Source organism: Vombatus ursinus, unplaced genomic scaffold (assembly GCF_900497805.2).
Source record: "Vombatus ursinus unplaced genomic scaffold, bare-nosed wombat genome assembly UNPS02010788.1, whole genome shotgun sequence".
In the NCBI taxonomy this organism is placed as follows: Eukaryota; Metazoa; Chordata; class Mammalia; order Diprotodontia; family Vombatidae; genus Vombatus; species Vombatus ursinus.
The window spans coordinates 3,182,737-3,210,372 of NW_020950566.1; the positions used below are offsets into that span (position 1 = coordinate 3,182,737).

Here is a 27,636-nt window from a genome sequence, read left to right on the forward strand (position 1 = left end):
GAGCCGTGGTAACACTTCTCAAAAATTTTTTTGCGAAGTATCAAAACTGTGGACTTATTGAACTTTATTGAATTGCTTCATCTCTAAAATTCCTGGCAGATCTATTACTTCAGGTTGTTACTGTTAGTGACTTTTAAAAAAAAATCTCCTGTAAAAACTTTTTTTCATTAAGTTAAACTAATTTATAAAACAAACAATATTTAATTCTAGGCTTTTGTTGTTGTTAGGTTGTTTCAGTAGTATCCAACTCTTCAAGAACCCATTGGGGGTTTTCTTGACAGATACTGGAGTAGCTTGCCATTTCCTTCTCCAGCTCATTTTTTGGATGAGGAAACTGAGGCAAACAGGGTTAAGTGACTTGCCCAGGGTCACACAGTTAGTAAGTGTATGAGAACAGATTTGAACTCAGGAAGATGAGTCTTCCCAACTCCAGACCTGGCATTCTAACCACTGCTCCACCTAGCTGCCCATGATTCTAAGCTACTAAGCAGAATGTGCATGGGCCTCGTGAATCAGAAGATATTTCAAGAAATCTATAAATTATAACTAATTTAAAATGTTTACTATAGCTTTGTCTTTACCAGCCTAGGTCCAGGACTCTCCAAATCCTTTCTTACCTTGACCAACAGGCAAAGTCATCAACTCTGCAGCCACACATGTAACAACACTACTCCTCCTCCATCAATAGCATATTTTCTGCCTCTTTCAGAGACTGATCATCAAATCAGTGTTGATTTGCTACTGTGAATGGAATGACAACACCATGGGTCTATACAGAATCCCTGTGATTTTTAGTTGTGGGCTTCTGAGACCAAAGTTCTCTTCATTGACCACCCTTTTCTGCTCCCTCATACTCACCTGTATCAGTTTCATCCCTCCCTGGTGTCCCTATCCTACTCTTCCTTACCTTTTTCCATTGTGATCTCTGGAACCTCTATTCTATTAACAAATTTCCCTTTGTTTTAGACCTGTGTTCTGCTCTTGGGAACTACTTTCAGTATTCCATGTTTCCCCATCACCTCAATAATACACAAATTCTTTGAGGGCTGGGACTGATATCTTGTCTTTGCAGTCACATCTAGTATAATGTTTAGTAAATAATAGGTGCTTAAATGCTTATCTAACTGAATTTAAAACATCACAGACATTGTTGTCTTGGCCTTGGCTTGGCACAGCTGCAAAGGATTAACAGAAGTTTGGGGCTGGTCTGCACATAACTAAGGCATGCTGGCTGGTCATAAGGTAGAAAACATGCAATCTCCACCCATTAACTCCATATCTGGGTTCCCCTATGGCTTGTTTTCTTCATGTCTGAGCTCCTATGCCCCAACTTCTTAGAAAGCTAGGTGATGATGAGGTCAGGAATACTTGAGTTCAAATTCTGCCTCAGATATTCACTACCTGTGTGAGTCTGGGCAAGTTACTTAACTGATATGTCTTCCTTTCCTCATCTGTAAAATGGAGGTAACAGCCCCTTACCTTACAGGATAGTTGTGAGAGTAAAATAAATTAACATATGTAAAGCACTTTGCAAACCTTAACTATATAACTATATAAATGCTACCTATTATCTCCCTTTTTGAAAAATGTTATTGTTGTTGTTCAGTCCTTTCACTCCTGACTCTTTGTGATCCCTTCTCGCTTTTTCTTGGCAAAGATATTAGAGTGATTTGCCATTTCCTTCAGCTCACTTTACAGATAAGGAAACTGAGGCAAACAGGGTTAAGGGACTTGCACAGGGTAACACAACCAGTAAGTGTCTGAGGCCAGATCTGAACTCAGGTCTTCCAGACTCCAGGCTGGTGCTGTTCTTGGCTCTCCTACTTTTCCTCTGGACAGTTCTTTCAGCATGTCTAGGAAACTGTTGAGACTGCATTCCTCTTCCTACCCTCAGTGTGCACTTGGCTCCTCCGAAAGCTCATGGAGGGGTTATAATTTGCATCTATGGAGTACATACTCATTTTGAAGAAATCTTGGTGATTTCCTTTGGAATTTTGAAGAAGAAAAACAGAAATCTGAAAAATTAACTGGAATATGAAAAGCATGAGAAGCTAAAATTTCAAAGGTAAGGTCAATTTAGTTTTTCTTGAGTTGTGTGTCTTTTTTTTAAATACAAGATTAATGAACGTTATGCTTGAAAGTAGACATCTTTAAGTTCCTTTTGAATTGTTTTTTGAATAAAGGTACACACTCTTAAAAGGTGCTCTCAGGCCTTGGAAAAACTATCATTTTTCTCCCTATTGTTGTATATTTTCCCCAGGATTTATTCCAACAAAATGGTAAGAATGATGCTAACGTGTAAGAACAGGGATATGGAAATTACCACTCTTTACAAAAGGTTTATTGAAACTTGTTTAATTTTCTTTCAAATATTCTATTAAACATAGTACACAAAATACAGTAAAATGCACTTTTCCCATTTCAAATAAATATATTCTAACTTTTGTAGAAATTTCATAATTTGTGTAACCCCAGTGTCTTAATTGAAGTAATATAGCAAAAAAAAAATCTCTAATCAAATAATATTTAATTTATTGAAATTATACCCCAGGCATGTCACTGGATAATAAGAACAGTATATTCTACAGACTGTTTGAAGACAGAAATAAGTGTCTGAAAATGTGCTAGTTTCATATAGAGCCACAGTTTGGAAAGGTACAGCTCTCAAGTCATATGGTATAAACTCAGTTAAGTGGAAACTGCCCTGTTAAAAATTTTCTAGCGACAGGACCATAGTCTGAAAAATAATGATGCCTATTTATCACACTGGTGACTTTCCAAACCTAGTGATATTTAATAGTTATAAAATATAGGGCAGAATTTTTAAAATCATCTTACAGGAAAGGCTAAAAATAAAGGTGCTGTGCAAAGGCAAAGTTGTCCTTTTCACAATTGTTTTTAACATTTACTAGACTGAAATCTACTAAAATATACAGACTTAACACACAAAAACAATCATTTACACAAATATCCCTGATCAGCTTTAAGACATTGGATTAGTTTTTTTTTTTAAGTGGTAAAATCATTTTAGAAAGTTTAAAGAAAGTCACATTTAATTGGTAACCAACACAATTTTTTTCTGTAAAATCTTTTCAACACCTTCAAAATAATTCACCATCAAAGAATATGGATCATTAGTACTGTCTACCTTCCTATATTAGTAATTAATCAGTGCTTTTTAAACTAAATAGCCTGTGGATGTAAGTCAAATTTCACCATAGTTAATTCCCAAACATAACTACATCTACAAACAATATAAATCTTACATGACACGGTCTAAAAGGTCAATGTTAGTTCTGCCCCCCAACACTATAAAAGAGGTGTGGTTTTTTTTTTTTTAACTGCACAGGCAGTTGATACTTCTAGTATGATATGAAATCCTTTTCTCCTTGGTTTAGGAAGCAGAAAATCAAGTCTCTGAGTATTTTTTTATGGAGATATTTCATAAACAGATGGACAAAGGATTGTACGCTCAAAAAACTAAACAAAACAAAACACAAGTCCAATCGAAAACTTTTGTGGCCTCATCCTCTTGCATTATCTACAGCTCCTCCATTTCAAAGTGTGTATTAAAGCTGTTTGCCATGGTTGAGTGTTCAAAGATCCTTGACAGACTTGGTTTCAGCAGCTCTACTGAATGACATGACAGGTGCTGTGAGGTGTCATTCTTCAAGGACATCATTTGATCTGTCCCAGGATCTCTTCTGTCATAATACAAAGCCCACAGCAGGGTAATAGTGAGAATCATTGCCAGAATTTGGGTAACTCCGATAGAGATACCCAAGAATCTTAGAACTTGTAATTGTTTGGTTCCTCTCAGGAAGGTGTACATTTTTTTCCCACAACCCTGTAAAAACAAATAGATGTGGTCAGTATCATTTGAGATCTGTCTCTTCTAACTCTTATTAAAAACAATATGAACTCTGCCTTAATTAACAATACCAAGTGATGTTTGCACATCTATATCTCTTAAGAAATTCATTTACTTTGCATGATGGTGTATGAGATAACCATTCTAGCCAACCAGCAATCAATCAACAAGTTATTTATTAAGTAGATATACCAGTCAATCTGCTAGGCAATAATGATTCAATAAAAAAATAAAACGGGCTTCAAAGAGCACACATTTATATTGACAACATGTACATAAATAAGCATATACAAAATTTATAAATCCATTTTGTCCTACATTTTTTCACATGAAAAATCAGCCTTTTCACTTGTACTGATGGTATGAAATGGAATAAGCATTTATGATGCAGCTACTTAGTATGGTAAATACTCTTTTGCCACTATTCTCAATAATCAGCACAGCTTTTCCTAACCTACTACTTAAGTGGCTACAAATGCACAGAGATCAAATCTGGGCTCTTGCAATGAGGCCATGTCCATAGGAGGAGAGACTAAGGGATCTTGGGGAAAGGAACCATACTGACCATCAGCTACTGCTTTCAGCAGTGCGGACAACTAAGAACAGAGGAATGGGACAATTCTACTCCTTAGTGTCTATGCAAACCTGATCAAGAGCTGCTGCTATACCATGCACTTCATCGAATCCAAGGGTAGAATCCTTTTTAGTCTCAAAATGTCAACCAATGCACTGAAATATGCTTTTTTTTTTAAATCAATATACACAGGCAGAATTACCTGTGTCCTCATAGGTCATTCCACACACTAACTTTTACAATAACCTTTGTTTACAGGTTACTGGAGAAACTCTTAAATAAGCACAAGTCAGGGAGAGAAGCATAAAATATATTAAGCAATAGATCATACAAAAATCATTAATATGACTTTAGCTTACAGTCAGTGGTATCTGCCCAGGTACACACCCAATGACTTCTTTTGTACTAAGCCTAACCTCCGGTCATATTCACTCTTATCAGGAGCCTAGCCCAACAACCACCTGCATTGGGAGGGAGAAGACTTAACTCACTGTGGATAATCTACTAATTGATAACCTATTTAACAGGTGTTTGCTGAAAGTCTATTTATCTGTCCATACACTAAGACTTTAGGTTCCTATCTTTCTGTATCAAGGAACTAATTTTCATTTCTCCAAAGCGTTAGAGATAGAGGGCTGTGAGGAGGACAGGCCTTCATTAATTGTTCTCTACTGCCTGAAGGGGATCCTGACAGCCCTAGACGTTGTAGCAACCCGCTTGAAAATATAGAAGGTAAGGATTCAAGATCATCTACCTATTTCTCCAAAACAAGGGTCAGCACACATTTTGGCCCTAAATACCTTGTCAGAGTTACAAGTTTAGACCATTTAAAAAAGGGCAATCAGAACAGTTGAAGTACAATTTGCAGTACAAAAAAAATAAGTTTGCATTGGTGTCTTTTCTTTTTTAATATCGTCATAGTTTTCTCCAGTATCTCTCTCCCCACCTCTGCAATAGCATACAACAAACATTTTTTAAAGACAAAAAAGAAAAGTGGGAAAAATGAACACCAACTGAATACATTGAAAAAGTTTGAAAACGTGCAATGTGCAATACACACAGAAAGGGAAGGGTTGGAGGTATCCTCTCATATTACTTCATTCAAATTATGCTTGATCTTTACAATTTTGTTACATTTATTTCAAATTTGTGTGTGTGTGTGTTGTTTTCTTGACTACAGTTATTTCAATCTACGTCAGCTTATGTTGATCTTTCCATGCTCCTCTGTGTTCATCATCCCTTATAGTGCAGTAAAATTCCATTACGTTCATTACGCTATGAGGTATTGAGCCGTTTCTCAATCATTGGGTATTGACATTAACCAACTGGAAGCAATGTCACAAAATTTCTTCTATAAATATTTTTATCAAGGGCTTCATTGGAGACTCTCAGTCAAGAATATGTAATGGAATCTATTCAAGTCTTTTGAATTTTAGTCACTTTGCTTGAATTAATTCCAAATTTGGAATTGTTCAAATTGTTCAAAAGTGGTAGTATCAATTTACAATTCCACCAACAACGTATTAGTGTGCCGAATTTCTTTCTCTTGCATAATTACTTTTTGGTAGCATTTACAGAATTATATCAAGTTACAGCTGCCAGGTAGGTGGTGCAGTGGATAGAGCACTGGGCCTGGAGTCAGGAAGACTTTATTTCAAGAAACTTACTGGTTACGTTGACCCTGGGCAAATGACTTAATTCTGTTTGCCTCAATTTCCTCATCTGTAAAATGATCTGGAAAAGGAAATGGCAAACCACTCTGGTACCTTTGCCAAGAAAACCCCAGATCGGGTCATGAAGGGTTGGACGTGACTGAACAACAGCAATCAAATTATAGTGGGGATAATGGGCATCCTTGCTTTTGGCTTTAATAGATGCTTTTTTTTCCAGGATATTAAAAAAGATGTCTCTATGCCTATACTTTGTAGGGTTAGAACAATAAAAATTGCTATTCCCTACCTCCCCCTAATTTGCAAGGAGTGGGGTGAAACATCAGTGATGTTTTGATTTCTTTCATTATTAGTGATTTGGAATAGCCATACACATGGCTGTGAAGACTGAGCAATTCTTCTTTTGAAGACTGTTCATATTCTTTGACCAAGTAGTCTCAAATATGTTGATGAATTGTTTTTATATCTTGGATACTAAATCCTACCCAGAGATTTGTGTAATGAAAGATTTTTTTCCAATTCAACTGATTCCCTTTCTATCATATGTGCATTAATTAATTTTATCTGTGCATAAGCCTTTAAGTTTGATAAAACCAAAGTTACCTATTTTACCTTTTATAAGTGCCTCTTATTCTTGTTGGGTTAAGACTACATGTCCTACCTATAGCTCATGATATGCTTCTGTACTCATATTTTTATGGTATGACTTAAATATTAAGTTCATGTCACAATCCTGCTATTTGACAAAGTAAAATATTTTTTAAAAATAGCAATAAACAAGGAAACTAACAGAGCTACAAGAAGACAAACAGTAACCCAGTAGTGACAGGAAATTTCAATGTCCCTCTCTCGGTTTGCGATTTGACTAACAAGAAGATAGGGAAAAGAAGAACTGAACAAACTGCTGTTAAACTAGAGCTAAAAAACTTGTGTATGTCTTCGAAGAGGGACTATCAAAGATGTATGTATTTCTTAGCACCACCTGGAACCGTTAGAAAAACTGATCATTTTATGTTATTCCACTAAGTATTAAAAGGCAGACATAGTAAATAATCCTTTATAGACCATAAAACAAAAGCCAAAAACAACAAGACAGTTATTTGGGGACCACAAAAGAGACAAACACAAATGGAGACTTAACAATGAAACTCTGAATAATGAGTGAGTCAAAGCAAACTGACTTATAAGAGGATTTTATCAGACTTCTAAAAGTAATTAATACCTATATCATGGAAATTATTCTCAAAAATTGAGAAAGTACCCTACCATATTTGAGACTATTAACCATCCCATAATAGTTGATCAAAGGATATGAACAGTTTTCAAAAGAGAAAATTGCCAAGTATTCACAACCATATGAAAGGATGCTTCACATTTCTAATAATAGAAGTATAAACAAAGGTAACAAAAAATGGCAATATGTAATGTTGGCAGAGGACAGGATAGCTAGCATATTGTTGGTGGAACTGAGAATTGGTACAAGCAATTTGGAATTACGCAAATAAATTAACAAATTTCGATTCCCTGTGACTCACAGATTCTATTTGCTAGGTTTATATCCTAAGGAAATCACTGATATGAAAGTCCCTATGGACCCCAAAATATTTCTAGCAGTACTTTTGGTAACAGCAAATAATTGGAAACAAACTAGATGCCCATTGATTGGAGAATGACCGAAAATAGCATGGTACATTATTTTAGTGGAATATGAGTGTACTGAATGATCTACATGAATTGAAGCAAAACCAAGAAATTGAAATACAAAATAACTAAAATGATGTAAATGGAAAGCACATCCACATAAAAAAAAAATCCAATGTATAAAGACCAAGCATAACTCAAAAGAAGAGAGGAGAGAATACACCTTTGATAAAGATGTCAAGTCCACAGCTGTTTTATGTTTTTGGACTTTTTAAATGTATCAGTTGTGCTGATTTTTTCCTCTTTTGTCTTTAAAAAATACTATTTGTTGTATGGGATGGATCTCTGGCAGGGGTAGAAGAAGGGATACTAGGAAAAACTATGATGATATAAAAAACAAAGATCAATAAAAACCTACTTTAAAAATATTAAAGCTATGTGTGTGTTTGTGGGTTGAAGAGGTAGGGCATAGGATGTAGTAGCAAAAAGACCTCTGAATTTGGATTCAGAGGACCTGGGTGTGAATTGTGACTTTGTACCTTACTTAATGATGCTAGGCAAGTTACATAACCTCTGAGTCTCCTCAGTCCTGTCATATGAAAAACTGGGGGGGGGGGAGGGCACAGTGGGGAAGGTGGTTGGCCTACATGATCTCTAAGGTCCTTTCAATCTCTCAACCTATGATCCATAGTGGGAGAAAAGAGCCTAAGCTCACAATACCCCTTAGCAAACAGTAAAAAGTCAAGGCTATGATTCTCCTTTCTTTAGGTACTAAATGCCTCTTTTATTCAAGATAATAGTTTATCTTCAGCTAATTCCTCCAGGGAAGCAGAATCTTCAAGATAGCCTTGGGGGCATAGGAGGGTGGGAGATTAATTCACTGGACTGTGTAATCATAAGGTGTGTGGTGTAAGGGAAAGAACAAAGTACTGGGAGTCAAAAGACCTAGATCAAGAGTCTTAGTTTTGTCATTAATTCATTATGTGAAGGCAGAGCAACAGGAAGTATAGCAAGTTTCCCATCTCCCCGCCCCCCAGTCCCCACTCCTTCATACAGACCTAGAAAATGTACCAGACTGAATCCTGATGAGGAAACCCAAGAAAAAGTCAAAGTGAGTCATTTTTTCCAGCCCATGTTCGTATATGGAAAATGGGAATGAGGTTATTGGACTACCTGAATGCTATGGTGGGGAGAGAGAGAGAATATCTCAAGAAATTTCAAGACTGCCTAGCTCTTTTAGAACCAGAAGGCAAAACGGAAATCCACCCCTTACCTCCTAAAAGAAACCACAAACAAAAACTTCCAGAAACATTATAGCCAAAATCCAGAGTTTTCAGGTCAAAGAAAAACTACTGAAAGCAGAAAGAAAGAATTCAAATACTGAGGAGTCACAGAATTGCACACAATTCAGCAGCTATTGCCATAAAGTAGTAGAGGAATTTGGAATCTGATATTTCAGAAGGTAAAGGATAGTTACTTATAGCCAAGAAAAACTGATAACTTTACAGTGGGGGGGGCATGAGGGGGGTGAGTGGGCAGGGGAAATAGATCTTTAATGCAATAGAAGGCTTCTAAGTATTCCTGATGAAAAGAAAGAACTGAGCTTCAGAAAACTGAATTTTAAATACAGGAGTTAAAAGAAACATAGTAAGCACAAATAATCATAAGAGATAAAACAAGGATGAGCTGCTTTTGATTAGAGATGATGTGTCCCCTCTGAACCCCATAGTCATCGGGAGTCATAGAGGGAGTCTAATTAGAGAAGGGCTGAGAGTGGTTCTGCTATCAATGATCTGAAGAGAAAAGAAAGGGGGAGAGCAATATACAAGGAGGACAATGGGGAATAACAGCTAAAATGAACTTCATTTTCAGCTGATCAAAAGAAGAAAGAACATAGAGTTAGCTAGAGAAATACATTTCGCTCAAAAAAAAAATAGAGAAAGGCAAAAAGGAGGAATTGAAGAGATTAAGAGAGGAAGCAGTCCTAAGCAAAACAAACTCTAAGGACATACAGTATAGAGCTCTTGTTGAATGGAAAATAATGAGAATCTAAGGGAGTGGTGCCCATAAACTGAGGAATAGTTGAACAAGTTATGGCACATAATTTTTTTTTTTTTTTTGGTGAGGCAATCAGGGTTAAGTGACTTGTCCAGGGTCACACAGCTAGTAAGTGTCAAGTGTCTGAGGCCGCATTTAAACTCGGGTACTCCTGAGTCCAAGGCATGAGTTCTATCCACTGCGCCACCTAGCTGCCCCATATGGCATATAATTGTGATGGAATACTATTGTGCTGTAAGAAATGGATGAAGGAGATGGTTTTTTGAGAAATCTGGCAAGACTTATATGAACTAATGCAGAGGCCACAGAAATCAGGAGAAGAATTTACAATGACAATATGGTAAAGACAAATACAACTGTGAAGGAATTAGGAACTCTGATTAGTGTAATGACCTATGATACTTCTACAGGATTAAGGAAGAAACACGCTACCTACCTCCTGAGAGAGAAAGGACCCAAAATACAAAATGAGACATGGTTTTTGGCACATGGTTAGTACAGAAGTTTGTTTTGCTTAACTCTACATGTTTGTAACAGGGGTCTTGCTTTTCTTTTGTTCTCAATTGCAAGTGGGGTGGGAGGGAGAGTAGATGTTTGCTGACTGAAAAAAATAAAATACAATTTTTTTTTAAAAATGTACTGTGAGATCTTGAAAAAGTTACTTCAAATTCCAGGGTTTCAATGTCTTCATTGGTAAAATGAGAAGATTAATTTTGATAATTTAAATGATCCCTTCCAAAATTCTATGCTTCAACGCCTACAATTGATTCTGGACGAGAAAATAAGGTAGTACAAGAAAGGAAAAGACAAAGAAAGGTAGATGGAAAAGAGGAAGAATATTACCATGCCACTGGCAATTGGCTGACATGCCCTCCACCTATGCCACAGCTGCCTTGCTACTGCAACAGTGTAATTCAGTCCTTGAGGGGGAAGTTATACACAACAATTTCATCTGTCCTTAAATTAGAATGCTTTCTTCTAGGGTGGTGCTAAATTATTCTTCTCAAGTTATAGTAGAAATTTCTAGAATGAATGATTTTAGTAAAAATAATTTAAAATACAGTTGCTGTGGAGAATACTTTGTAGAACTAGACAAAATCAAAACAATTTATTTGGAAGAACAAAAAGATCAAAAAATTCAAATAAAATATTGAAAAAATAAAGCCAGAATTTTAATCTATAGTATTCTATAACTAAGTCATATCAAACTATATCATAAAAAGTAGTCATCAACACTATTTAGTAATGGAAAAAATCCCAAGATCAGTAGAACAGGATAGATAAGAAAGACTCAGAAGCAAACACAATGGCCCACGTACCACACAAAAATGTAAACTACTAGGAAAGCATTGCTAAGAAATCTGGAATACCAATTCAATCCACTTTAGCAAACAGCTTTTGAGTATCTACCCTGTGTAAATTGCTGGGGGATAGAAAGCCAAGCGAAGACCAGCCTCTGTACTCAAAAGACCTTACATTCTATTGGGGGAAGGTGGGGCAGAGGAGGCTCATTTATTACACGTAATAAATGTCTGTGTCCATGATACTGTGAAGAGGAAGAGCAGAATATTAACAACAAGGGGATTAGGAAAAGCTTCTCATAGGTATTGTACCTGAGCTGAGCCTGGAAGGAAAGCAAAGATTCTAAGAGTTAGAGGGGTGAGGATGGAACACATTCCAAGTATGGGGGAAAACACCTAGTACAAAAGCACAAAGGCAAATGAAATGTCAATCAACAAGCATTTATTAAACCCCGACTATATGCTAGATACTGAGGACACAAATAGAAGGAAACAATTCATTTTTGCCAAGAGCTGACATTCTAATGGGGGAGACACACACACACACAAATGAGACTGAGGTAAGGAGGAAAGAAATTCCAGGGATGAAGCACAGCCAATCCAAAGGCAAAAAAAACTGGCAATGAGTTGTAATGTGTAAGAAACAGAGAAAAAGCCAGTTTGGCTGGATGACAAACAGGAGGAAGTGTCATGTCTGATGCTGGAAAGATAGTTTGGGGTCAGGGTGTAGAGTTTTAAAAGCTAAGCAACAGGAGCTTATATTTTACATCCTCAAGACACCAAGAAGACACTGGAGTTGACTGGATTGAGGGATCACATCTAGCTCTATACACGTTTGCAGTAATAGGTAGGACAGATTAGAGTGTTGAGACGATGACCAATTAGGAGGCTGAGGTATGAGAACCTGAATAGAAGTGGTAACGGTGAAGAGAATGGGTCAGGTGCAGAAATGTGAACAAAGAACCTGCCAGATCTGGCAATTGAATGAATATAAAGGGGAGGCAGACTAAGGTGAGGTAATGAACCAGGGAGAATGGAAGGATTATACTGCCTTCAATAGAAATCGGGAAGTTTGGAAGTATTTAAGGGAAAATATGAGTTCAGTTTTGGACATTTTGATTTTAAGCTATTTCTGGGACATCTAGTTTGAAACGTCCAATAAGTAAGTTCAGGGAACAACAAAGGTCCAGTTTGGTTGGAGCAGAAAATAAATTTATGGGAGTAATGTTAAAGCAAGTCCTAAAAGGGAGGTTGTATCTAGACTGTAAAGCTTTAAATGGCAAACTGAGGAGAGAGTATTTTATCTTAAAGGTATCCAAGAGCCACTTAAGGTCCTTAAGCTTTGCAGTGATATGGTCAAAGGTGTACTTAAGGAAGATTGTTTAGGCTTTAGTGTGGAGCGCCAATTGGAGAGGGGAGGGACTAGAAGCAAAAAGCTTAATTAGGAGAATACTTACATTGTCCAGGAGAAAAGTGCTGGGGGTCTGAGCTAAGATGATGACGGTGTGAACAGAGAGAGGGAAGCAAATGTGAGATACAAGATGGAGGTAGAATTGATAAGACTTTGTAGCTTCGGGCACCATCACCCTCTGTGACCTAGGCCCACGACCTAGCTGTTTTCTTTGACTCCTCACTGTCTCTCACCCTCCATATCCAATCACTTGCCAAATCCTTTTTTTTTTAATTTTATTTTTTTATTTTTAACATGTGTTTTTAAAATTTTGGATTACAAATTTTCTCCCTTCCTCCCTCCCCACCCACCCTCATTGAAAAGGCAAGCGTCTCGATACAGGTTATAGATGTGCAGTCATGCAAAACACTTCCATAGTAGTCCTGTTGTGAAAAACTAAGTATATTTCCCTTCATCCTATCCTACCCCCCACTTATTCTATTCTCTCTTTTGACCCTGTCCCTCCTCAGAAGTGTTTGCTTTTGATTATCCCCTCCCTCAATCTGCCCTTCCCTCTATCAACCCCCTGCTCTCTTGTCCCCTTCCCCCCTTATTTTCCTGTAGAGTAAGATAGATTTCCATACCCCATTGTGTATATTATTCCCTCCTTAAGTCAAATCCTATGAGAATAAGATTCGCTCATTCCCTCTATACATATACATAAACATATATGTGCATACATACACATATGTGTATACATAAATTTGTTATTTTTACTATATGAACACAATCACTATATCCAAGGAAGAAGAAAAAGAGAACCAATGCTGTTACAAGTCATGGTCCCATTGTGCCCTTTGGAGCCCCAACTCTATGCTTGACAAATTTGGTGACATTGTCAAAAATTTCAAATAACATTCCTATCACTCTGTAGTTCTACTCACCCATCCTTGTTGCTGCAACCATTCACCTACCAACCATTCAGATCTTTCATAATTTTCTCAATTATTTTAGCACTTGACTCGTGATCTTCTTCTCTGTCTTACACCCTGCCATTATCCTTAAGAAAGTCAATATTTACGTTCATGACCTCTCAACAATATGACCACAAATTCCTTGACTCCTTCAACTCCAAAGACCCTTTCAATTCTACTTTCGCCACTCATGTTCATGGTTATGATTTAGATGTTATCTTCCCAATCTCTTACAATCGTTCCACCTCAAAGATCTGGAACTTTTAAATTCTTCTCTCCAATGACAACTGCCAATCCGTTCACATTTCCTGTTAAATCACTCACCAAATCTAGTCTTTGCCCTTACTGTCCTTATCATGACTCTATTTTAAATCACTCCCTTTCACTTCCTCCACATTCTAATGCAAATGGCTATTTTGCTGTTCCTCATACATGGCACTCCATTTCCTATGTCCATGCCTTTGTACAAGCCATCTGCTATGCCTGGAACGATTCCTTCTCACCCCCAACTCACAGCTTTCTTTTGTTCCTTCAAGACTCAGCTGAAGTGCCACCATCTATATGAAACCTTGTCCTGACCCCTGATCCCAATGGCTAGTACCCATCCTCCATAAAGTCTTGTATTTATTTTGTACTTATTCTGTATCTTCTATTATGTATGTGCTGTCTCCCCCAATAGAAAGTAAATTCCATGAGAGAAGGGATGGTTTCATTTTTGTCTTTGCATCCCCTATGTTGAACACAATGCCTGGCACATAATAAACACTTAATAAATGCTTTTTGATTGATTAGTAATCTAGTACCTTGGCCAGTGACAATTCTACCAGTCTATCTCCCCTACCCAGCCTGACCTTGATCTACTTAACCTAGATTAGACTGAGCATTGCCTACAATTACTTGTCACTCTGACCTTCTGCTATTCCTACATTGCTAACTCCCATTCTTAGGAAAGATCCAATTTCTCTTCTCTTCCTAGTCTGTTAAATATCACTGGGGAAGTTGTTGAACTCTTCTAAATTCACCCAAAAGCAATATAAACTCAACTGGGCTCTATCACTTGGCAGCTAGGTGACACAGTGTATCCAGGCTGGGCCTGGGAATTCTCATCTTCATAAGTTCAAATCTAGCCTCAGAGTCCTAAGGGCTATGTGACACTGGACAAGTCACTTAACCTGGTTTGTCTCAGTTTCCTCATCTGTAAAATGAGCTGGAGAAAGAAATGGTAAACCACTCCACTATTCTTACCAAGAAAACCCCAACTGGAATCATTTAAAGAGTCAGACACTACTGAAAATGACTGAACAACTCTTAAGGACCCCCTATCTCAGGCCTGACACCTGAGGCCGGTAGGGCTGATTGCAGTTTGCCAAAGGATTTTGGGAGGCCCATGAACAAGCTAGAGGAAAACATCCTTTAGATTTTTCACAGGCCTCCCAAAATCCTTTGGCATGCCCTTGGGCCATAAGTGACTCACAGGTCATGCACTATGACTACTACATTACTATCCTCCACAATACCTCAGAGTTTTCAGCCTTACTGCCTACTCTGTCTTCCTTTCCTCTGCTAACAGAAAAGAAGAAAACCTTATTCTTCCTGGACCTTAATCTTTCTCTGCTTATATCCTTGATTCAGTTCCACTTCCTCTTAGATCTTGCTCCAGCAATTTTGAGTGCATTTTCTTTTTAAAAATTTTCTTTTCTGTTGTGAATTTAACAAACATCAAACAAACTTTTTAACAAAGTTTGCTGTATTTTCAGTATCTCCCACTTCCCTGTTCCTTCCTATCTCTCTACAAGCTCAAATTCTCTACAATCCTAAAAAATTTCCTTCATTTTGCTACCAACCATCTACTTATCCAGTCTCCCTCTTCTCCACTGCTGAACTTCTTGAAAAAGTTGCCAACTCCTGACACAACTATTTCAACACTCTTTCTTCAACTCCTAATCAGGATACCACCCCTTTATTGAAACTGCTGTAAGGTCACCAAGGATCTTCTAATCATCAAATGCAATGCCATTTTTTTCCAGTCTTCAAAATTTGATACTCCCTTCTTATGGGATACTCTTTCCTCCCCTGGCTTCAGAGAAAGTATTTTTTTTTTCTGATTACCCTCCTACTTCTCTAACAGTTCCTTCTCTGTCTCTTTTGCTGACTTCTTATCCCCTCCCCAACTTCCTTCCTAGGATATTCAACAGTGTCCTCTCCTACCAACTCTATGTAGAAAGTTTCAAAATCTATAGCTCGAGTCCTGACCTCTCCCCTTCTGAGCTCTCGAGGTTCGTCTCTAGCCACCTAAAGAACACTTGATCCTCATTAGCATCTCAAATCCAACATGTCTAAAATTGAACCCAATATCATGTAATCTCATCAGGTCTCAGTTTCCTCATCTATAAAATGAAAAAGTTAAACCAGATGACCTCTCAAGTCCTGCCAACTCTAAATCAACCACCTACTCAGGGAGGTCTGGTCTTGAGCACTTCTAATTCATATTCCTCCTTCTCCAGGTTTGATAAAGAAAAACAAAACAAAACCAAACCTTGGGTGGAACCATCAGGAGGCATCTTCCACCTTAATCCTTTCTTCTAAATTCCTGCTTTTCTTCTGTGGCTGGCAACAAACTGTCCTACATATATATAATCCCATTTATCTGATTGAACAAAGGCTATGAAACTAGAATATTAAACTCTGGTAGATCATGTTAAGATGGAAAAGTTTTGAATATGGACCTAGGGATGAACTTGATGTCTACTGTCCAAGGACCAGTCCAGCTGTTTGAGAGGTTCCCCATTGACAGTTGCCAAGCCTTAGCAGTCCCATCTCCACATCTCTAGCACCCATCCCCTTCTCTTCACTCATAAGGCCTAGCCTCCCCTTTATTGGTCTGTCTGCCCTTCTTCAATCCGTACTCCACTCAGCTGCCAGAATGATTTTTCCTAAAACACAGATTCAAACTATGTCATTTTCCTGCTTGATAATCTCTGATAGATCCCTATTACTTTTAGGATCAAATACAAATTTCTTTGACATTTAAAGCCATTCAAATCCTAGCTACAGATTACTTTTACAGGTATGAAGAAGAATAATGTGAAATAAAAATCTGTAATCAATAAAAAGGAATCAATTCCTCATGGTGAAACATTAGGCCCCTGTGGCAATCGTTTGTTAGAGAAACCTGAGTCAAAGTCCTTTTTCATGCCTCCTTATAATGTAACACAGAGGTGATTGCTTGTGCTACTTAATGGTAAGGTTGGCCTACCAGTTACTGATAATCTTTTTTTTTCCCTCATTTACCATAGACAGAGTCAAAAGAATGCAAATTATGTGCAAAGTACTGATTATTATAATAGAAACAATAAGAGAATATATAGAAATACATTCTATTTCTAACAGAAAATATAATAAAAATCTGTCAGATTGGACAGAATTGAATGTTAACACTTTAAATGTAAATGTAGGATTTTTAAGTTTGAGTCAATGATCAAGACCATTAGGTATAAGAGTTTATTTTTTGCTTTAATTTCTGGTTGAAGAAGAATTGTTGGAGGAAGAAAGTAATTTTTAGGGGCCGCTAGGTGGCGCAGTGGATAGAGCCCCAGTCCTGGATTCAGGAGGACCCAAGTTCAAATCTGGTCTCAGACACATAACACTTACTAGCTGTGTGACCCTGGGCAAGTCACTTAACCCCACTGCCTACCCAAAAAGAAAAAAAAAAGTAATTTTTACTGCTAGGTGACAGGACCTTACAACTGGAAGGGTCTTTAAAGGCCATCCAGTCCAATGTCATACTCGATGCAAGAATCCTTTCTATAAGATCTATGAAAGTTGGTCACCTGGCCTCTGCCTGAATATGTTTCATTACAAAGATAAATACTTAGTAAGGAAGCCAGTTCAATTACAAAGCTTTATTTGGAGAATTCTAATAGTCCCTTAAAAGTCCTTCTTTTATAATAAATTTAAAATCTGAATTACTCTAAATTCTATCTGCAATTCCTAATTTTATCTTTGGGGGTAAAAAACAGGCAAAAGAACAGTTCTAATCCATCATTAATGTGATATTCCTTCAAATTTTTAAAGATAGCTCATTCTTCCCTCTAGTCTTCACATTTATAGGTTAAACACACCAAGCCTTTAACCAGGCCTCATATTAGATGATTTCTACACTCCTTGTCACCCTAGCTGTCCTTTGGAAGAGATGTAGACAACAAATAATAGTAGTTCACATTTATATAGCAATGTATAATTTACAAATTTCTACATATTATCACACTCATCTTACATATGAAGAAACAAACATTCAAAATAGGGAAATGACTTGCCATGGGTCATATAACTACAAAATGTCAGAACAGGGCCTTGAATCCAGGGCTTCTGACTCCAAGTCCGGTAAACACTCTTACCATGTGTTCACCAGGATTAAATTAGAATTATTTACTATATTTTAATTATTAATTTAATCTGTACTCTGAATTTTTAAAAATCTGTAACTCAACTGCACACAAAATTACATATTCATATTAAATACTTATTATGTAGCAAATGAAAAAGTTGATTAATCTAATAAAAAAAGGTCTACCTTTGTCAAGTGTCTAATGGCATAATAAAAACTCATTAAATACATATGCATATGTACATATAATACATTATATGCGCAGATATACATATACATACATTACACTATACACACACACACCTACACCTGCTTTAAGGTTTACAAAGCAGTTCTTCCATCGCTACTACTCCCAGAATGAAATTACTCCCTGGAAAGCAAGAGCTGTCGCTGTCTCTGTCTCTGTCTCACTGGCACCTAGCACACATAGTGCTTTATACTTGGGGGGGGGGAAGATGTGTGAGAGGTTATGAACCAATTTTTTCTTTTTTTTCTTTTTTTTAACTTTATTAATTTATTTTGATTTATCAACAATATCTTCCATAAACTTTTGAGTTTTAAATTTTTCTTTCCCTCCCTCCCCAAGGCAGCACACAATCTGATACAGGCTATACACATACATTCCCATTAAACATTTTCACATTAGTGATGTTGTAAGTAAGAATTAGGACCAATAGGAGGAACCACCAGAAAGAGGAAACAAAACACAACAGAAGAAAAAAAAAAACAGCAAATAGTATGCCTCGATCTGCATTCTTTCTTTGGATGTGGATAGTATTGTCCATCACGTATGAACTTATTTTTCACCAGTGTGGGGGGGGGCCTAGTTTAGAAATTCCCTCTGCTGATGAAAAACAGCAACTTGTATGTAATTTATATGCTTAGAAAATTAACTGGGACGCTGAAAGTTTAAGTAAACTGCCTCTGTTCACAAAGTTAGTATATGTCAGATAGGAGATTTAAACTCTGGTCTCCCTGACTCCAAGGTTGGCCCCTATCCACAATGCCACACTGCTTCTTGCCTTGAACACAGTTGGCACTGAATAAACATTTACTTGAATGACTCAATCAGATACAGAGTGTAAGTATCAGGCCAATTTACTGAGGAGGAAACTGACATTTAGAGAGCTCACAAGGGCCCAACATTAGCAGAGATCTCAAGAGAGAAGGCACCTCTGAGACCTACTCCAAGTCTTTGTTTTACCCTGAAGAGGCTCACTCACCTACTAAACGGAAGCTTCAGGATTCAAATCCAGGTTATCCCTTGTTCTAACATACCAGTAGTTCTTAACTTTTTTTGATTTCAGGACCTCTTTATACTCCTAAATTACTGCAGAACCCCAAAAAACTTTTATTTATGTGGGCTAAATCTATCAATATTTACAGTATGAAAAATCAAAACATCTGAGCATTATTAGGAAAATAGTTTGAATTTGTGGACCCTATGTTTTTGTTTTTGGCTAGGCAATGGGGTTAAGTGACTTGCCCAGGGTCACACAGCTAGTGAGTGTTATGTGTCTGAGGCCAAATTTGAACTCAGGTCCTCCTGAATTCAGGGCTGGTGCTCTATCCACTGCGCCACCTAGCTGCCCCAATTTGTGGACCACATGAAAGGGTCTCAGGGACCCCTAGAATTCTCCAGATCATACTTCGAGAACCACTGTACTCTACCGTTCTGCCTCTTTATAATAGCACTTTACAGAACTCTTTTTTTTAAAGTTTTTTTAAACATATAATGTTATTTGATTACAATATAGATTAATTGAAGTATCACATGAAAATATGCAGTGGTGGAATTTTTTTTATTAATGCAGTTTACATTATACGTTTTGCCCCACCCCCACCCCAACTCACCATTTTTATAACTGAAAAGGCCAGAACTCTGGACACTATAAATCAGGCCTGCACGACATACTGCTCACAGGCCACTTACAGCCCGCCAAAGGATTTCAGGCAATCCATAAAAAATGTAGAGAATGTAAAAGAAAGAAAAGATGTAATGAGTACTTTGTCCATGCTCCACTTAACCCACCTTCCACTAGGCACTACTGTGCCCATCACGTAACCTGATGGGTGAGCGCCATTGTACACTCTCTCCTGTTTGTCATGTGACCTGCGGCAACCAACTCTCATCAGTCTGTCTCTAGTACAAGAGGAGCAAGTTGTATCTTTTCACTGATCGTTACTAAATGTAAACAGTAAGAAAACCTGAAAATGTATTAAAACTTGTACCTCTTAGCAAAGTAATTTTTAACATTAGTGTGATTTCGTGATAAATAAAAATATTAATAAGTGCAATTAATATTAATTGAAATTTCCCTTTTTAAAAACATGGTTTACTTGCAAAAAGTTTAATCATTAATTATACCTTTGCTTGGAAAGTGAGTGGCTAAAAACCTATCTGTGCCCTGAAGAAGTTTAGCCTATTTTAATTTGCCCTCTACTAACTGCCAAGTTGTACAGATCTGCTATAAATGGATACCACTAACTTGTAAACAGTAATCAGAAAAGTGCTTTAAAAAATGGACCACACCTGTGATTTTATTGTTATAGACAGCTCCCAAAGAGGAAAAATATGGCACGTCGGGACATGCTCCTCAATTTACAATTTCAGGCGGCCGTGAGAGGTACTGAGAGGTAATATCACTTGCTCAGGGTCAAAGAGCCAGAATGTGTCAGAAGCAGAGTAGTGGGGCTCATGTCCTCCTAACTCTGAGACTAGTCTTTATCTTGTATGCCACACTTAATGAATACTTTTAAAGTTATAATAATTAATGCAAATGACAGTGATATCAAGCAAGCATAAACTGAAAAAAAATAAGTCCTGAGACAGTCTTCAAAACAAAAAATGGGATTTCTGAAATGAAACTTAACAGCAAATTTGATTAAAACTATTTTAAAATAAAATAGGGGAGGAACGTGGTGCAGTGGATAGAGTGCCAGGAATACCCAAGTTCAAATTTGGCCTTAGATATTTACTAGCTGTTTGATACTGGGACAAGTCATCTAACTCTATTTGCCTCAGTTTCCTTATCTGTAAAATGAGCTGCAACAGGAAATGGCAAACTACTCCAGTATCTTTGTCAAGAAAACCCCAAAAGGGATCATGAAGAGTCAGACATAACTAAAAAAAATGTCTAAACAACAAAAATAAAGTGCTGACATATTTGACCAAAATCCACACATGTCAAGAGTCTATTAATTTTTGCCATTTTCATGATCAGGACTAATGGCACTTAGTCTGTACTAATGCTGGAAGATGGTAGAAATCAATGGTTGTCTAAGCTGTTCAGTCATTTTTCACACTGAGCTGCTATATTTTAAGAGCTAATACTACAAGAATTCCCAGTAAAGAAAAGCCTGTTCACTAGGTTCTAGTTATGCCTTTAATATCCACCTCAACTATCTCTTGGCTTCCCTTAACTAATCAGTATAAATAGCAAAGTGTTGAATTTCTACAAGTTTTGTTTGACTTTTACCTGCCTTGTCTTTTTCATAGCAGAAGCCAAGACTCAATTTTTCGTATTATATATGGATATAAAATATATTCAATATATAAAACATATAATATGTTGTTATAACAATATGATATTAGATATTTTTATATGTATATATGGACTATATCGTTGCTCAGTTGTTTCACTTGTGACCAACTCTTCACGACCCCATTTGGGGTTTTCTTGGCAAAGATACTAGAGTAGTTTGCCATTTTCTTCTCCAGCTCATTTTACAGATAAAGAAACTGAGGCAAACAGGGTTAAATGACTTGTTTAGAGTCACACAGCTTGTAACTATCAGAGCCCAGATTTGAAGTTAGATCTTCTTGGCACTCTATCCATTGCTGCCCAGACTATAAATAATATTTTCTTATTTAAAATGTACATATATATAAAGGATTCACCTGTTGAATATTCTAATGATCTTCCTTGCTATAGAAAGTAGCCAATGAACAGCCTTTCATACAGAATGCAAAATCCCTACCCTCCTAGATACTAAGGTCATAAACTTAGAAAGTCTGACCAAAAAGACCTAATTGCTAGTCTACCACGCTTTGTAAATCAAGTCAATTAATATTTATTAAGAAGTTACTATATGCCAAGCCCAGTATTAAGCACCCACAAAAGGCAACAAATAATAGTCCCTCTAAGAGCCTACAGTCTAAGAGGAGTGAGAAGGAAGACAATATGTAATCAATTATGTACAAACAAACTATATGCAGGACAAATTGGAGATAATTTTATAAAGGAAGGCCCTAGCACTAAGGGGAACTGAGGAAAAACTACTTGCAGATGATAAGATTTTAGCTTTACATGCCTTAATGATAGATAACAAGGGGCAGAGTACAGGAAAAAAAAATAGAGAACAAATAAGCTTTAAAGCATTTCCCTCTAAACAATGCTTCACAGTACACTCATTTCTATTCGATTCAACAAACATTTATCAATTGCCTACTAAGGATCAGGTAGGAACTGTGCTAGGCAATGAGGATAAGAAGACAAAAATTCCACTAAATATAAAATCAAGAACAAGAAAGAATCAATAATATTTCAATAAAATTCTGAAAAATTACAGAATGTTCAATCAGGAAACAGACACTGCTAGTTGAGTTCATTTTATAGATGAGGAAAATGAAGCTCAAAGAAGATCAATGACACAACCCAGGAGCAAACAGGAAGTTAGCAGAAGAGCTAAGACTAAGAGCCAGGTCGGCTGGCTCTAAGAACTATTAATTTTCTAGTATACCATGCATAGACATAACTACAAAGTAATGTCCCTCATTTAGGGGTGACTATAAAACAATTTATAATCCAAATGAACATCGTTTCCTGCAAAATTGAGAAGCTATACACTTATCCTGGTGATTCTACCATTGCTTAAAATATTTAGGAATGCATTTTTTTTTAGTATAGCTTTCACAGTCTGTGGCATATTCCTTTCAATGGTGGAAAATTTTTGTCCTTTGAGGGTAGATTTGATTTCTGAAAACAGCCCAAAATCATTTAAAGCCAAGTCTGAATAAGGTGAATAATGAAACCAGGCAATACAGCTGTTGTTAAAAAAAAAAAAATGTCGTATGACTATATAGTAATGACATGGAATTTCCTCTGTGTCTGGTAAACTGTCTCTGAAGACAATTCCAAAACATCATGAGTAATGGCAGTATTATTGGCCTAATGCATATTCTGCTAATGTGGCTACTTGAAAGAACAGCACTTACTCTGAAGCATTACGTTCTAACAAGTATTTTTAAAAAAACATTTCTTAATATTCACATCTCATATTACATGAATTCTTGCATGAAAACTGTTCTTCATTTTAAATGAAAGGTTGGGACACTTCTGCTAATATAAAAAACCTGAAAGAATTTAAGAATCACTGCATCTGAAAAACACATAATACAGACTATGGGAATCTTAGTAAATGACATCCTAGAACATAGGGGCAAGGATTTAGAGCTGAAAGGGAACATCAAGAGCATCGAGTTCAACCCCTTCATTTGGATGAGGAAACCGAAAGCCTTTATCGTTGAATGTTTCCTGTCAACATATTCCCAGTCTGATAATTTCAAAAAATCCCCAATTTCTGGAGTTTGAATAATTCTCATTTATTGAGGGTTTCCCCCTATTTCCCCTAGAAATAGATTCTAGGTGCTTCTTGCTCAACTCGGATCCCACTACTAAGCATCTAGTACTGTGTCTTCAACATGGTGATCACTTACCAACCCCTCACTCTCCAACCCCCCCCAAAAAAAGATTTGTTAACTAGATGAATAACTACATAAAGTTAATATCTTTAATCATTAGCCAGCAGGGGGAACTGGAGAGCAAATCTGACAGCCATTGTTTTTGTTTTTGTTTTTATTTTTTTAAAGGATCAGAGGTTTCCAAACTTTTTATGCTTCTGTATGACTCCTTTGCTTTGTGCTATTCTCAAATAACCCAACCCAATACAATATTAGTAGAGGCCAAACACAAATTTATCATGTATGTGTTTTTAAGGAAACTTTTAAAAATGCCACAAATACTCTGTAGTTCCAGAGGACAGAATCTGAAATCCATTTTAATAAAACATTTACCTCTAGACAGGATCAACATTTTTTGTTGATATGTTTTAGACCCAAGCACAAGGTGTTTATGTGTTTACATTTTAAGGTTTAGACATATGTATCCTTTCTTGAATGGTATTCTCCTCCACTCTGGCAAAGAAGAAACTTGGGGGTTTAGGTGTAGAAAACATTTACAGCACCAACATATTCCAGGCCCTAGGCTAAGCACTTTAATAAATGTTATCTCATTTAATTTTTGGTTGCTTGGTAGATTTTTTTAAAAGCAGTATCTTTAGAGTCAGTAAAAATATATCTATATAAACATTCTTCAGTTAAGTATTGATTTTCACCACTTTCATCACTGAAAAGTTAAAATCATAGAATACTTGCACTTAAAATATGGTTTCTTTCCTTACCTCTTGAAAAAGGTCACTGAGGTCTTCACGATTTGCCTGCTTTGAACATCCTGGAAACTCCTTAACACAGCAAGAATCTGGAGGCCAGTCCATCTCTGTCATTTCTAACCAATCTGTGAAATACACCACTCCACAGCACTTAAACTGCAAAAAGAAGACCAGCCAGGATCAGGGAATACAGGAACATTTTCTTTGCTCAAAGGAGATAAGACAGTCACACTTCTTAAAAGTCCATATCAACAGCCAACTATTTCTGCTATCCATGATTTATGACATATATTCTGTATTAATAATGATAATGTGGTCAATTACAACACCAGCATAGTTCTGAAAAAATAATTTACATAATATACAAAAGTTGCCAATCAGATTATCCCTTTTAATCCCTGAACTTTAAGAGAGATCTTTTTTTACAAAAACCTTTAATGTCAATTTAGCAAAACTAACAGAAACAAGACGGAATTTGATCACTGTAATTTAATCTCTAACCACATTTACTTCCAAGTCACTAATTTAACTTCTGGCTAAGGTGAAAAGTTTCTTATGTCTATATTAACAGATTCTGTGATTTTGGTGGATAGATCCAAATCACATCCGAGATTTCCATATCTTTTGAAATTTGGATGTCTTTTCTACCAGCTAGATATATCTTTAACAATATCCTTGAGCCTCCCTTTGAATTTGCTACTTCTAACTAACACGCTATGTGCTAGAGAGAAAAAGACAGTCAAGTTTTGGTTGTTTTTTTTTTTTAAAGAATCTTATGTTAAATAAAATCAAGACAGCTCTGAGTAAAGGCCTACAGAGCAAAGAGAACATGCGGAATGAGGGGATTGTCAGAAGATGCTATGTGAAGTAGGGAGAGTTACTTGCAATCTCCAATGAATGGAAGGGGTCAGAGAAAATGATCTCTAAAGTCCCTTTTGATTCTGCTTTGCGATTTTTGTGTAGGAAATTTGGGATAAGTATTTCAAGATATTTTTAAGTTTTTTTTTTCTTGCATTCTCTTTCTCTCTCTCTCTCTCTCTCTCTTTTTTGGTGAGGCAATTGGGGTTAAGTGACTTACCCAGACACACACAGCTAGTGAGTGTTATGAGTCTAAGGCTGGATTTGAACTCAAGTCCTCCTGATTCCAGGGCCAGTGCTCTATCCACTGCACCACCTAGCTGCCCCTTTCTTGCATTCTATAGGATGGTTTGGGGGTTACAATGACAGGCCCAGAAGACTGACCCAGTCTGTATAAGTAGGATTAGCATTTTAAACATCATGGACCTTGGCAATTTGAATGAATAAATACCCCCCCCAAAAAGTAACTCCATTTATAACACTGGATAACAGTTTGCATCTTCAATCATCAGAAAAAAAAAGCTTCATTTTGGGCCTTGCTTTGTCCAAGTGGGTTTTTCTTTTTGGCTTTATGGGGGAGACCTATTATTTCATAGTATTGTGAAATTCCACAGTTTCAGGAGACAGTTTTCTTCACAGACTTCAATGTTCTCATTAGTTTTCTTTATGTTCTTTTTTAGTAAAAACACAAACTAAACAAATAAAATTAGGAAGTCTTCAAATAAACAGGAAATCTGTGCTAGTGTGAGCCTGAGTATTTCAACAAATTTAGCATAATGAGCCAGTTTTAGCCCTAAACTAGGAGTAAGGAGTGCCTACTTGTAAAAAAGGAGAAGCATCTGGGTGTCCTTTGATCGCCATCATGGAATCAAAAGACTCAGGTAAGAACCCCAGTTCTAACACTCACTAGCTATGGGAATATAAAAAACTCACCTAATCTCTCCGAGTCTCAATTTCTCAATACTTATAATGGGATAATATCTGTATTACCTACATCACAGGGTTGCTAAAACAAACATACTTCATAAACCTTTAAGTGCTTTATAAATATAAGTTATCTTATATACCACCTCCCAGATTTTGTCCTATACCTTTTCTTTTATAAAGAAAAGAATTACATTACAAACAAAAAAATTGATGTCTATTATAAATTCTGCAATTCAGAAAAAGAGTCATAACTAGAGTAGGGCAACGGGGGGGAGGAGAGGCTTTACTCTAAATTTTAAGAGTATGCTGACTGCACTTACAATCCTTCAGCAAAATAGAAACAACTGAACTTAGCACTTAGCAATAATTAGTTAAAATGGGAAGCTAGCACTTTCCTCCTTGGTCTGAGTCTGCCTTGTTCCCTTTATCTCCCACTTAGTTTGTCTTTAAAAAGGGGGACATATTCCATGCCATTGGTCCCAGATGCCAAAGTTGCTAGTTATGACTCTAGGAGAAACACAGTGACGTAATGGATCGTGGTATTTAGAACTTTGAGGTATTTTAGAGATCATCTCGTCCAATTTCTTCACTTTACAGATGAGGAAATAGCTTGTAGCCAAACGAGGAAGCCAGAATTTGAACTTATGTCCTCTGATTCCAAATCCAGAGCTTGTTCCAGTACGGTATGCTGGTCATTAAAGAGAATGCATGGGGGCTGGTTTGAACATTTAAGTTCTAACCCCCAGAGTTAAAATATCTAGCTAGTGTAGACATTATTTTTATCACTAATTGAGTCAGGTAATGTGGTAAGAAGAATTAAATAAAAGCATGAACTTTACGTTCTTGCTTTAAGTCAGTCAAAAGTAATTTGAATATTCTTAAAAGAACACATAAAGTCAATTATTAATTATCAAAGAAAAATTAAAACAATTTGTTATTGCTAATGACATTAAATATTTTTAAATAACTTACGTGAACAGAACCTGAATGTTTTTCAAGAATACCCTCTGCCCCCACCCTTGAGAAGAATCCTGGCTGCAGTTCAGCAAAAAAGGTATGAGAAATTCTGAAAATACTAAAAATAAATCATATGTAAGACAAAGAGGGGAAATGAGAAGGATGGAAAGTAGTTAGCATTTTCAGGAATTTGGGGTCTTTGTCAATGAAATAAAAACTTCTCTGACAACTGCTTCAGCCGTAATTGAACCATAGGTTTAACTTTTCCACACAGAGACATACAACAAAAAATTCATCCACCTTAAACATACACACACACACACACACACAGAGAGAGAGAGAGAGAGAGAAGATCAAGTATGTGCCACTTAGTCCTCACTCACTTATTTCAATGGAGTTCTTACCTCTCTCTGAAAGAAGTTCCAAGCATGAGTCAGCCACCGGTATCTAGGTAAGCCATAGTTTGTCATTCTTGCTTTCAAAGTGACCATATCTGACCACTGCACTGGGACCTAAAGACCAAAAGCAAGATAACAAAACCAAATTACATTCTGCTTTAAACACTCCAACCAAAATAT

The 27,636-nt window shown here is 36.7% G+C and overlaps 1 protein-coding gene across 1 annotated transcript in view; it reads right to left on the reverse strand.

Annotated features, from left to right (window-relative positions):
* Positions 1-2,510: 2,510 nt before the first annotated feature.
* Positions 2,511-27,636, reverse strand: part of TSPAN12 (tetraspanin 12) — a 75,339-nt gene continuing 50,213 nt past the window's right edge. Inside the window, exons 6-8 of the mRNA XM_027855147.1 lie at positions 27,463-27,570; positions 24,329-24,472; positions 2,511-3,847 (exon numbers count right to left, since the gene is read on the reverse strand). Of these exons, the coding sequence (XP_027710948.1) occupies positions 3,542-3,847; positions 24,329-24,472; positions 27,463-27,570 (558 nt within the window). The 3' untranslated portion in view covers positions 2,511-3,541. The remainder of the gene's footprint in view (positions 3,848-24,328; positions 24,473-27,462; positions 27,571-27,636) is intronic.